Genomic DNA, 12,791 nt, shown 5'->3' with positions numbered 1-12,791 from the left:
TTTATCTAAGTGGTTAACAAAAGTACGTAGCCAAAATACAAAACAACTTTTTTTTTTTGAGAAAGAAAATACAAAACAACTTTATTATTATCAAATCGAAATAACATACAACATGATCTTATAATATACTTAGGAGAGAAGTCATTAGCTTCGTCTTACGTACTATTTTATTTAATTATAAAAAAAAAAAAAACAACACTCACACATGACACTTAAATCGAAGGAAACCACCACGCTTACATTTTTATTTTATTTAATACGGTACGAGTTTATGAGTAAACTTCATCAGCTTAGTAACGACCGTAGCAGTAGCAATGGTCGTCATGGTCATTTGTTAAATGCACTCCGTGGTGATGATCATGATCCTCACACTCTCCTCTGCATGACTCGTGGTAAATCTCAGCGCATTTGGCTTCACAGTAGCTTTCCCTGCATGGGTACGGCAATATGGCTTCGCCTAAGTACTTGGTACACGTCGCCTCGCTCTTCGGGATACCTAAGAAATATTCAAAGACACATACATGTTTTTAGATGTTATGCATATATATGCATTTTGAAATCATAACCAAAATTACCAGCTGAAATCAACAAGACAACGAGCAGGAGAGTGGTGAAGCAGATGGAACTGAGGGTTTTTGCCATTCTGTAGCTTTTGCTTCTTCTTTTTACACTTAGTTATTGCTTCTTTCTGTTTTCAGAAACTTGGGTGATATTAGTGAATGAGAATTGTAGTCTATTTATAGCAAAAATACAGTTGACTTCTCACCAAATTGGCGACGTTGTGATTTCATTCTTACATCGATTCGGCCTTTACGGCCCTGCTCTTAACTTACATACTTTGTTTATTTGAAAGCCCATTTGAAAATTTCTTTAGGGCTAATTGGCGAGATAGCTTTTTTTCAAGTGAAATTAAAAATCTAGCTATGATTTTGACGTAATTTAATGTCAGGCTTTTTACACATATTCTATTCAATTATGTCCTCTCATTTAACAGGTTACCAGTTACAGATTATAAATTAAGGACGTCGTGGTTTTTTGAAAGAAAAAGAAGCCATCCACGTATAATTTTATTGATCATATATATATACAACAAATTTTATATTTCATATCATCTAAATAGTATAGGATTATAATCCCACAACAACCACTAAATACTATACATAACCCAATCCAAACCTCTAGATATTAAACTTTATTCATTCCCACCACAACCCATAAATAGTAAACCCTAAACCCTATTCAGTAAACCATATCATCTAACTAGTATAGGATAAATCCAAATATAAACTCTAAATCCAAAAAAAATTGAACATAATAAAAATATAACACTAGTCTATAACATACCCCCTTAACTTATAAATATTAAACCCTAAATTCTAATCACTAAACCCTAATCTAAATATAAACCCTAAACTCTAATAAGTAAACTCTAAACCCAAATATAAACCACAAAACTAAATATAAATCCAAAATCCAAATAGAATGGAACAAAATAAATAACATAGTACATATTAGTGAAGGTATGGAATCTCTATAATTGCATGGACAAGTTTAATCCTAATCCCAACCATACTTTCTCAATTTCTAAATACTAAACTCTAAACTCTAATCACGAAATTCTAATCCAAATGTAAACCCTAAACCCAAATATCAAAATATATTTCTAACCAAATGGAATGGAACATAATTAAATAGTATAGTAACATAATAGATCGCATAACAAAATATTATAATACATATTATTTTACATTTCTATTCTATATGCATATAAATAGAACAGAATATAATAAGAAAACTACTGTTCATCTTCTTCTACATATGCGACAGAGATTTACTTCATATTAAGATACATACATGTCTTGGCGTCCTTTCGACTGCCGCTTATAAACTTTGAGAAATCCCCCCTTTCAGTCATCGAACTTCCTAAATCGTTCTTCTTCTCCACAAAACTTTTCCGGAACCGTAGTAGGTAGCATCTTCATCACTCAAATCTGCTTGATCTTTCTATATTTTGCCATTACTTTGTTAGCTATGTGAGAGTAAGTAAGGCCACATTTTTCTTTTAGAATCACTAGCTATTAATTTAGATTATAATTATTTTGCAGGTTTTACCGGTAAAATAAAAAGGTAGGATGGCAATATTATATAGAAGACACATTGTGTATCGTTATATTAGGGAAATTGGTTATCTCATAACCAATTTCCCATTTCTTTATCAAACAGCTTTTTGTTTCCGAACGTATTTGTCATTTTGTATTACAGTTTTCTTACTAAAAGCGAGATAACAACGGTATAAGTGGTAAAGAACAAGTCGTTCTCAAATATATCATCTTAGTTGTTTTTGTGTTCTGAATATAAAATGACACAATAATAACAAATATATATATATATGTATGTATATATATGTGTATATATATATTGTTATATATGAACAACTAGATATGGTTACTTTTATCTCCTAGAAGGTTCTAGTAATTGTATAATCTTTGAAAATAGTATATTTGTTTATTGAATTTTCAAGCTAATTAGAATGAAATGTAATTTCATCAAAATACACCATTAACAAGATAAACAAGAGGAATGAAATAAATGTAATTGAATAAAATACATATATGCATGCATGATTTTAGCTTCCTTATAAAAATCAAACTACTGAACAGATGACACCTTGAAGAGCTATGTTCCATGAATAATCTTCGAGCATTGGACCTTAATCCACTTGTAGCTTTTTCTCCAAGACGTCTTCATCTTTCCTTCAACTGAATAAATCTTGTACTTCGCCACTCGTCTCTTTCTCTTCATCTCCGGATCGTTCCACCATCCTGTTACAGTTATAAACAAACATACTCACATATAATGTTAGAAACATTGTAAACCCCCATTAAAAATATTAGAGACGCAAAACGATGTGTTCATATGTTTGTACAACTAGACTCATCATTGTAAATGTAGCAATAGAATGTTTTCGAAGATTTGTTTTTTTTTTTTGAAAAAATGTTTTCGAAGATCTGTTGTAGTCCATAAACCATATGATTCGTTCTTTTAAAAAGAAAACTACCTTTTAATGATGTTGAATGAGAAGAAACTTTTCTTGGTCTAGCAGGCAGGTCTTTGTAAGAGATTTTGCGCCATAGATCCGATGTCATAGGAGATCGGTTGTGTTTTGATTCTCTAACAACGTAGATCCCTCTCACCTGTTTTAAATCGGCAGGATCAACCAATTGGAGGTTCCGATCTCCTTCATACGATTTGTAAGATCGTATTCTAGGAGATTGGAAATCCTCCATCTCGGTATTGGCCCTCTTTTTCTACTTTTGTTGTTTTTTATTCCTATGAATTAGAATCTCTGTAGTGTTTGGTTTTAAACCTTGCATTTCGGGAGAGCCAAATATGTGGTGGAAAGTAACCCAAACAAGAGAGAAAGGCGTTACAACGAAATGATCAGAAATAGAAAGAAAAATAACTTTCAAACGAACAATAGTTTGCCAAATACAAAACATCAACCGTAGTCTTGATGACCTTAATATGGTCTCCTTTTCTTTCCTAGCTAAGTAGCTCCTTTTGTTTATGTTAGGTTTGAATATAATCTAGCGTCCGTTTTTTTTTTTTTTTGCCAGAGCATAGAGTTCGAACCATATTGCACTGGAATACCTACTGTACAGAAATTCTTTAAAAAAATATATACTGTACAGAAATTCTCTAAACAACATCGAGCTCTAAATCGTTTTTTTTTTGCTGGAAGAAAATTAAAAGAATGTTCTTAACGATTAATATGACAGTTAATAGAAAGAAAAAGTGTATTTTTGTTCATTTAACTGAATAAAAAACAACACAGTGTATGTTAGTTGAATAAAGGTTATCAACTCTTGCATCTCTTTGTGTCCTCTCTTATCTCTCCTAAGCTATTTATAGAGTTACAAAATACAAAACATGTGACCAAAAAACAAGTATTTCGACATCTTCACTTGGTACGAAGTCCGCTGAATATTGACATCCAATTTGATTTAGAATATCCTAAGTTAAAATTAATCTTCCTAAATTATTTATAGATGTTTAAGAATTATTTATAGAAATTTATAAACTGATCAATCACACTTCCTAAATACTAAACACTACACAATAATTACTAAACCATAAAATCAAATGTTAGAATCTTTTTTTTAAATGATATCCAAACTAGTGTATTTCAAGCAATTTTTCTACTTTGGAAGTGTTTAATTAATATCAATTCATATCTGAACTCATTTAGTACAAATAAATACTCAATAAATAAAAAACAGTTGGGTGTCCATGTTGTTGTAACTTGCAATTGGGCCTTAGTCAGTTTTATAGTCAATCCAGATTAACTTCTTACCCAATGATTAATATCCGAAACAGAATTTAGGCGGGAACGAATCAGCGTGCACGTTTTTTTACCTGTGTTCTCCCCAAGTTATCTTACAAATTCGAATTTATACCCCTAATTTTAAAATATTTATTTTTGACACCCCAAAAAATATAATTATTTACCCCTTTCATATATAGCGTGTGGCCTCTCTCGTTGCTTTTCCTGGAAAATTTTGATTTCGATTTTCAGCCAACCAAACCGTCGAAAATCAGGTGATCAAAATAAGATGAGAGGAGGAGGAACGAGCTGGACGACGACGACGACGACGTCGGTACGGAGGAGCGGGTACAAGGCGGTGGTCGACGGAGTGGGAGGACGGCGACGAAGAGAGGAAGACATGGTCGAGATCCGCAAAGCCAAGCGAGAGGAGAGTTTGCTTAAGAAGCGTCGCGAGTCTCTTCCTCAGTCTCCTCCCTCCGCCGTCTCTCTCGATCACAATGTCCGTTTTTTTTTTTTGCATATTTTAACCTTATTTTGTATTTTACGAAAAATATCTGGAGATTGATGAACATGCGATTGATTGATTGATAGATAGATAGATAGATGCATGCTTCTCGTGTTTAGGATGATGATCTTATCCAATTTTTCGATCGATTTTGGTGTTTTTAGATCATGATTGATATGAATTTGCATGTTCTGAGATATGATCATGTAGTGCCTAGAATCATCCGAGTGATCATCTAGCTATAGCTTTTGTTAGTGAGATCTGAAATTTTCAGTATGATTATTATTTAGTTTCATCTGAAGTTTGAATCTCTCAGAATGGGAATGTATCTTTGATTTGGTTACAGTTGATCAGCCGTATTTGGTCTGACAAGAAGGACCTGTTGATCGAGGCTACTACTCAGATCAGAACGTTACTTTGTGGTGGTGAGTGACAATCCCATTTTATTTCACTTTATGTTAGAGACTGCAATGAGATTTTTTTCAGAAGGGATGATAATGTGTACATTGATGAGGCTGAAAGCTATGTAGGTAGGTGAATGTGAAAGTAAAGTGTATTCGACTCTTTCTAATGCTATGAATGTTTGTTTTTTTTTTGGTAGAAATGTTTAGTGTACATGTTGAAGAAGTTATACAAGCTGGTTTGGTTCCACGCTTTGTGGAGTTCCTTACGTGGGATGACTTTCCCCAGCTTCAGGTTAGCTTCGATACACACATGTACATTCGATCTGGTTTTTATCACTAGCTTGACAAGCTCGATGTTTTTTTTTTCGTTTCTATAGTTCGAAGCGGCTTGGGCTTTAACGAATATTGCATCTGGAACGTCTGAGAACACTGAAGTGGTGATTGATCATGGAGCTGTTGCAATACTAGTGAGACTTCTAATCTCACCATACGATGAGGTCCGTGAGCAGGTATATATCTTCGTGGTGATAAATGATCGTGTACTCTGTTATATGGTTCCCAAATGCTTAGAGCCTGTGGTCGCTTCTGCAATTGAATAAGAGATAAAGAAAATGACAAAGATCAGTAAATGCCCCCAATTTTCAGCGGCAACTAAGCTGTATTCTTGAACAATCAGGTTGTCTGGGCATTAGGAAATATTTCTGGAGACTCTCCTAGATGCCGTGATATAGTCCTTGGACATGGCGCTCTACCTTCTCTGTTGTTACAGTTAAACAATGGAGCTAAACTTTCTATGCTTGTAAACGCCGCTTGGACCTTGTCTAATCTTTGCAGAGGGAAACCACAGCCTCCCTATGATCAGGTAAGTTTTGAACCAAGCTGCTTTAGTTATAGCTCCTTAGTCTCTTGCACTCAATACTGTGGCGTAGCATTGATAGATACATCTTGAAAAACTTTAACGCTCAGGGTTGACTAGCAATTTTTCTGATTGGGTTTGATGAATGTCGTATTCTTTCAGACATTTTACTTATTAACTGTATTGCTATATGCCCACAGGTGAGTGCTGCATTACCAGCTCTTGCACATCTCATTCGGTTAGATGACAAAGAACTCTTGGCTTATACGTGCTGGGCGCTGGTGTATCTCTCTGATGGTTCAAATGAAAAAATACAGGCCGTTATTGAAGCCAATGTTTGTGCGCGACTTATTGGTCTTTCGGTGTGAGTTTCAAGCCTTTAGCTAACCAATAAAATCCTGACTTATCATTCTGATGACTTTTTGCTTTCTGAACAGCCACCGTTCGCCTTCAGTTGCCGCTCCTGCTCTTCGCACCATTGGCATTGTTGTAACTGGAAATGATAGTCAAACTCAGGTAAATATGCAGCTAGAAATATAAATTTTGTATTAGAGCTGATATTTTGCTTACCTCGGCTACTTCCTTCGTTGAGTATTCTACTATTAGTGGCTTTTTCTATTTGGTTTTGAATCAGAACCTTTTTCTTCGTGACTTTCATAGTATATAATTGATCTTCAAGCGCTCCCATGCTTGTTAAATCTTCTAAGAGGACCCTATAACAAGACCATCAGGAAGGAAGCTTGTTGGGTAGTCTCTAATATCACAGCTGGTTGTCAATCACAGATTCAGGTTAGTCAATATATATAATACCTGAACTTGTCTTTTTAACCGTTTCTAATCAAATATGTTGCTCCCAATATATGTCGGCATTTCCTTATCTCCTTTGGTAGGCTGTATTTGGTGCTGATATATGTCCTGCACTTGTTAATCTGCTCCGGAACTCTGAGTTTGATGTCAAGTGTGAAGCTGCTTGGGCTATCTGCAACGCTGTAGCTGGAGGCTCTTACAAGCAAATCCTGTACGTAGAAAAAAAACCAATACATTTTCTCGCTATTAGTTTTTCTCATTAGAATAAAAAATTGAGAACTATATTAGCCAATAAGACATATTTAGTAGTCTGAAATAGAGGCATGAAAAGAATTAAATCCATTTGGTTTACTACAACTTGTCTTGGTAGAGCTCTCAGCAGGTTATCGATATATTTTTCAAGCGTGTGCGGGTCAGTTCTTTCTTTCAAAACCTCACCCATGATCCGCTAATGTGTCAGGTTTCTTGTAAAGCAAGACTGCATAAAACCTTTGTGCGACATTCTTACATCCTCGGATACTCAAGTCGTCATGATTTGTTTAGAAGCATTAGAGAAGATACTGAAGGTGGGAGAAGCTTGCAACACGAGACACGCTGAAGGTATTTACCAATGCACTCAAACAAATGTAAACCCACATGCTCAGCTTATAGAAGACGCTGAGGGACTGGAGAAAATAGAAAGCCTGCAAGCTCATGAGAACAGTGACATTTATGAAATGGCGGTGAAGATTCTAGAAACATACTGGTTAGAAGAAGAAGAAGCAGAAGAAGTAGAAGAGGAAGATATAGGAAGACAAGACATTGTGTATTTCCCACTTGACAACTTTGCAAATATGCCAACACCCTCATGTACTCTTGGTGAGATGTACTGTGGACCTTAAGAGGTACAAGTCCTACCTTTGAGTAATTCTTAATGCCTTATTTTTGCTTTCACATTAAGGGCTAAGCACGGATGTAGTTAGTGGTAGGCATTTTGGTTCAGAACAGAGTCTGGTTTAGTTTTGTCTAGCTTGAGAGGAACTGATCAAACTCAAACCGAACAACTTTTGTTTGATTTGGCTTAGTTTAGTTCTAGTTCTGTTGGGGACTTTATATCCGGTTTTACTTGGTTTCATATCTTGTTTGGTGTTATTATGATGAATCAGGACAGGCGGCTTGGCAATCACACACTCAGCTCAACTGTTCATACACTAACAGAGAATCAAGGTTAGAAGTTATTACAATGCTTTGAATAGAAATGGGAAAGTTGGTAGTTTGTATCCTGAAACAGATTATAATCGGTACAGTTCATATATGCTTCTCCGTAGATTCTTAAACATCATAGTTAAATATCTTCTTTACATGTAATAAACCGTTATAAAACTCGGTAACATCCAGAGCTTACAAAGATTCGATACAATAGTGATACTGTCCTATGTGAAAACCCCAGGAAAGGACGTATTTTGATATAACAGTGTGCGTAAGAAACTAAAATATCAGAAAGAAAGAAAAACATGTAGCAAAGCGATGGAGCAAGAAGGACAACAAAATACGATTTTTTCTTCAGACCAATTGGTGCAAAAACATAAAAGAATGAAAGAATGGGGGATCATCCTTGTTTCTTGGGTCACAAGAAAATCTCCTTGAGGATTAAGAGAATTAGCATGATGAAACAGAGTATGACGAGAACAGACGCACATTTAACCATGCCTCCACTTCTCTGTGTACGTTCTGCCTGTGGGGAGATTCACAATGCGAAACATTTTAGACACGAAACGTTGAGTGAGTGAGATGGTCATATAAGAGTTTTACCTTCTGCAGCTGTTTGAGACCATCTTCAACTGTACTAGCAACGTTCTGAATGTTATAGTCAATCCGATCAACTATCGTACCCTGTCACCCGAAGTTTTTTTTGGTTTCAAATTATTTTATATTTCTAGAACAAGCTAGAGAATAGTTAATAGCAGTTGTTCTTATACCTGGTCTATCACAAGGGCAGAAAGATCTTTCATTATCTGAGCGAGCTCGTTTACGGATTCAACAACCTGTTGGATTACCACACAACCATGAGAAAGTGACAAAAAGGTTACTATGAAAGAGTTGCAAAGCAATTATTAACCTGCTGAATCTCTTTCTCCCTCTCTACAGATATTTCCTCGCTCTTTTTGATCTTGCTCATCTGATGCTCACTAAATAACTGAAATAAATTAAAAAATGCATAAGTTGCATAGTGTTACAGATCATCTACATAAAAGAGAAACAAGGGTTGTAGATTGTAATAAAAGGAGTCGAGTCATACGATATCATCGAAGTCATCATCTTCTGCTCTAGAGCTGCTTCCATTTAGATTCATCTCTAAATCCCCTCCATCCTGATGATACATCAAAAGTCAAAAGCTTTAATTTCCCCCCCAAAACTTAAGATATGCATACCTCTTTTTGTAGCCTCAAGCGTTTAAGATACGTAGACTGTTTCTTACGAAGCTCCATAGAAAGGTGTTGGAGATCAGTAGCAAGAGACCGCTGTTATCAAAAAAAAAACACACACACATTAAGACTCACAGTTTAGATACTGATGTAAAAAAGTACACCAACCACTACTAAACCTGCACGTTTTTCCTAACACTCGAATCCTCAGAAGGTCCACCAGCAGACAGCCTCTGAAGCTGCTTCTCTGACTTCCTCAACAAGAAAGTAACCTCCTGCGTCAGAGACTCGATCTGATGCTGATCCTCTTTACCGTCCCCAAACGAAGGCATCAGCGCCTTCGCGTGAGCCTTTCCAAGCTCAGCCATTTTGGTCCTCGCGCGCTGAATGTTCACTGATATCTCCTCAGATACATCAACCCAATCTGGTGGTAATCCCACTGTAACTGCTCCTTTACTGTAACAACGTACACACTAGTAGTAACTAACTATCTCAAGTGATTAAATACTTTTATGTAATAATAACAAAGCTTTGAACCTCGAGTTCCCTGGATCTTCGGTACTGACAGGAGCGTAGGAGCGTTTGGGATGCAACAGAGACGTGCTCGCCATCTCGATCACCGGACCTACGCCGGGTTTCGATTCCGTCATCGGAGCACGGACGCTCCTCAGGGAGTTTCTGTACTTTCTGAACAAGAGTGTACGGTTTCGAGTCGCCATATCGGCTTTCAGATATCAAAACCCCTTAGAAGAATCTCAGTAACCAAAGATCTCTCGACCTTCTGAACAAAGAGTGTACGATCTCGGAAGCTATAGATCTGAACACGATCGCTGTTTCTTCATCGAAATGAAGCAAGCAACAGAGTAGCTAGCACGAATTGTGAATAGAAGACGGTAGAGAGCTTCGAGAAGCTGTGTGATTGATCGGAGGATCGCCGGCAGGATTCAACTTCTCCGACGAGAAAGTTAGCTCCCGGATTTACAACTTGCAAACTTTTTGTTGTGACATTAAACTAGACTGTACATATCCACAGATATAATTTTGGGCTTAGTTTCGAATATACCGAATCTTAATGGGCCTCCATCACGATCTCGTTGCAACTGTAACGGTTAACCTTTTTATTCTCCCTCTGGTTTTTAATTCGTTCTCTGTAACTACTCTTATTCTTACAAAGAAGAGATGTATTAGTTATGTGTTTTGTTACTATGAAAAGCGTGTATTTATTATTGATCAAGTATCAAGTATATATACTTGATACACATAGTTATCTTCTCAATAAGATAAGTACAAGAAGTAACAATAAGATAAATATGAAGTTAGATATGTCGAGCATAATATCGGTATATAACACTCCCCCTTGATCGACACATCCGGTTCAGGGTTCATTCATGCTTTTGATGTTGCCTCATTAAAACCTTTCCAGGAAAACCCAGTGGGACAAAACCATGGATAAGGAAAAAGAGTACAACACATGAACTCCCCCTGATGAATGCATCACTGAAGATCCTTCAGTCGACGCATGCCTATTTTGTGCACGAGCTTCTTGAACACTGATGTGGCTAAGGACTTGGTGAAGAGATCGGCTGAATTCTCACTTGAACTGACTTGCAACACTTGGACCTCTCCTGCCTTCTGGAGCTCGTGGGTAAAGAAGAACTTTGGAAGAATGTGCTTCGTCCGGTCTCCTTTGATGTATCCATCTTTAAGCTGAGCAATGCAGGCTGTGTTATCTTCGTATAGGACGGTAGGTGGATCCTTTCCTTTGGTTATACCACAGGTGGTACTGATGTGCTGTGTCATGGATCTCAACCATACACTCTCTCGACTAGCTTCATGCATCGCCAATATTTCTGCATGATTTGAGGAAGTAGCTGCCATGGTCTGTTTCATGGATCGCCATGATATTGCTGTCCCTCCATGTGTAAAAACATATCCAGTCTGAGATCTACCGAAATGTGGGTCAGATAGATAACCTGCATCAGCAAAACCAACTAAACCTTCCTTAGATTGGTTAGTAAACATAAGACCCAAATCCTTCGTTCCTTGTAGATAACGAAGTACATGTTTTATCCCATTCCAGTGCCTTTGGGTCGGACATGAGCTGAACCTAGATAGTAAGTTCACAGCAAAACTGATGTCTGGTCGTGTATGGCCAGCTAAGTACATCAGAGCTCCTATGGCACTGAGATATGGCACCTCTGGACCAAGGATCTCTTCATCGTCCCTCTTTGGACCAAATGGATCCGTGTCCGGACCAAGGCTTCTCACGACCATGGGACTGTTTAATGGGTGAGATTTGTCCATATTAAATTTCTTGAGTATCTTTTCTGTATATGTTTCTTGATGCACAAGGATTCCATCTTTTACATACTCAAATTGTAAACCCAAACAAAACTTTGTTTTCCCGAGATCTTTCATCTCGAATTCTTTCTTGAGATATTCAACAGTTTGGGAAATTTCTCCAGATGTTCCTAGGATATTTAAATCATCTACATATACTGCAATGATTACAAAACCCTTATTGAACTTCTTTATGAAAATACATGGACAGACCTGGTCGTTTTTGTATCCTTCTTTCAGGAGATATTCAGATAGTCTATTATACCACATTCGACCTGATTGCTTTAATCCATAAAGAGACTTGTTCAATTTGATACAATGTTGTTCTCGAGAACTCTCTTTGTTTTTCATTTCAATACCATCTGGAATTTTCATGTATATCTCATTATCCAGTGGACCATACAAGTAGGCAGTTACAACATCCATTAACCGCATATCTAGACCTTCTCTTATAGCCAGACTTATTAAAAATCTCAAGGTCGTAGCATCCACCACAGGGGAATAAGTTTCCTCATAATCTATTCCTGGTCTTTGTGAGAATCCTTGTGCAACAAGTCGTGCTTTGTATCTCACAACTTCACCTTTCTCATTTCTTTTTCTCACAAAAACCCATTTGTATCCCACTGGTTTTATATCATGAGGTGTCCGGATGATCAGTCCAAATACACCTCTCTTTTTCAGTGATTCTAACTCCACATTAATGGCTTCTTTCCATTTTAACCAATCTGGTCGTTGCATGCATTCATATATAGATGTGGGTTCTAGATCCTCATTTTCCATCAATTCAAGTGCTACATTGTATGCAAATATATCATCCATGTCGACATGTTTTCTGTTCCATTCCCTTCCAGACATGACATAATTTATTGAGATCTCATTATTGTCAGGAACCTCAGTACCTTGATCCTTGGCGTCCCAAGTTTCTTTTGATGGTACATGAGTTCCCTTTTCCATGTCTAGGGTTTCAAAAGATTCGGATTTCTTTGCACCTTTTCTTTTCCGAACTTCTTTGTCTTTGGAACCAGATGGTCTACCACGTTTTAATTGTGGTTTAGACGTAGTAGCAGCTTGATTATGTCCCTCATGGACGTCAAGTCTTATTGGTGCATTGGCAGCTGGTATATATGACTTGGTTACTCTATTTGGG

General features: G+C 36.8%; 5 protein-coding genes across 7 annotated transcripts; 1 reads left to right on the top strand and 4 right to left on the bottom strand.

The window, feature by feature from the left end:
- Positions 1-69: 69 nt before the first annotated feature.
- LOC108859649 (defensin-like protein 205) lies at positions 70-711 on the bottom strand. Its single transcript, XM_018633560.2, has 2 exons — positions 576-711; positions 70-496 (listed from the first exon to the last, which is right to left on the bottom strand). Exons 1-2 carry the CDS (start codon positions 640-642, stop codon positions 291-293), a joined length of 273 nt encoding a protein of 90 aa, XP_018489062.1. The 5' UTR covers positions 643-711; the 3' UTR covers positions 70-290.
- A 1,811-nt stretch (positions 712-2,522) lies between these two features.
- LOC108860735 (uncharacterized) lies at positions 2,523-3,367 on the bottom strand. The gene is made up of 2 exons (XM_018634586.2): positions 3,059-3,367; positions 2,523-2,822 (listed from the first exon to the last, which is right to left on the bottom strand). The coding sequence occupies exons 1-2, from the start codon at positions 3,285-3,287 to the stop codon at positions 2,677-2,679; spliced, it is 375 nt and encodes a 124-aa protein (XP_018490088.1). The 5' UTR covers positions 3,288-3,367; the 3' UTR covers positions 2,523-2,676.
- Positions 3,368-4,563: 1,196 nt separating this feature from the next.
- On the top strand, positions 4,564-8,391 carry LOC108857048 (importin subunit alpha-7). Of its 3 annotated transcripts, none has more exons than XM_056986421.1 (11): positions 4,564-4,826; positions 5,179-5,257; positions 5,434-5,528; positions 5,614-5,733; positions 5,913-6,098; positions 6,293-6,456; positions 6,530-6,608; positions 6,753-6,881; positions 6,983-7,110; positions 7,360-7,783; positions 8,045-8,391. In XM_056986421.1, the coding sequence occupies exons 1-10, from the start codon at positions 4,614-4,616 to the stop codon at positions 7,778-7,780; spliced, it is 1,614 nt and encodes a 537-aa protein (XP_056842401.1). In that variant the 5' UTR covers positions 4,564-4,613; the 3' UTR covers positions 7,781-7,783; positions 8,045-8,391. The 3 variants fall into 3 exon arrangements, with proteins under 3 accessions (XP_056842401.1, XP_018486473.2, XP_018486472.2); XM_018630971.2 differs by having other exon boundaries at positions 5,614-5,745; positions 8,050-8,391; XM_018630970.2 differs by having other exon boundaries at positions 5,614-5,745.
- LOC108857049 (syntaxin-43) lies at positions 8,221-10,345 on the bottom strand. Its single transcript, XM_018630972.2, has 8 exons — positions 9,842-10,345; positions 9,484-9,760; positions 9,311-9,400; positions 9,178-9,249; positions 8,998-9,075; positions 8,858-8,923; positions 8,691-8,771; positions 8,221-8,613 (listed from the first exon to the last, which is right to left on the bottom strand). The coding sequence occupies exons 1-8, from the start codon at positions 10,021-10,023 to the stop codon at positions 8,506-8,508; spliced, it is 954 nt and encodes a 317-aa protein (XP_018486474.2). The 5' UTR covers positions 10,024-10,345; the 3' UTR covers positions 8,221-8,505.
- A 453-nt stretch (positions 10,346-10,798) lies between these two features.
- On the bottom strand, positions 10,799-11,608 carry LOC130512466 (secreted RxLR effector protein 161-like). The gene has a single exon (XM_057010510.1). The coding sequence runs from the start codon at positions 11,606-11,608 to the stop codon at positions 10,799-10,801; it is 810 nt and encodes a 269-aa protein (XP_056866490.1).
- Positions 11,609-12,791: the final 1,183 nt, after the last annotated feature.

This window comes from Raphanus sativus, chromosome 5, assembly GCF_000801105.2.
Source record: "Raphanus sativus cultivar WK10039 chromosome 5, ASM80110v3, whole genome shotgun sequence".
Taxonomy (NCBI): domain Eukaryota; kingdom Viridiplantae; phylum Streptophyta; class Magnoliopsida; order Brassicales; family Brassicaceae; genus Raphanus; species Raphanus sativus.
Note: the sequence above shows the minus strand (reverse complement) of the source record. Positions and strands in the feature narration are given on the sequence as shown.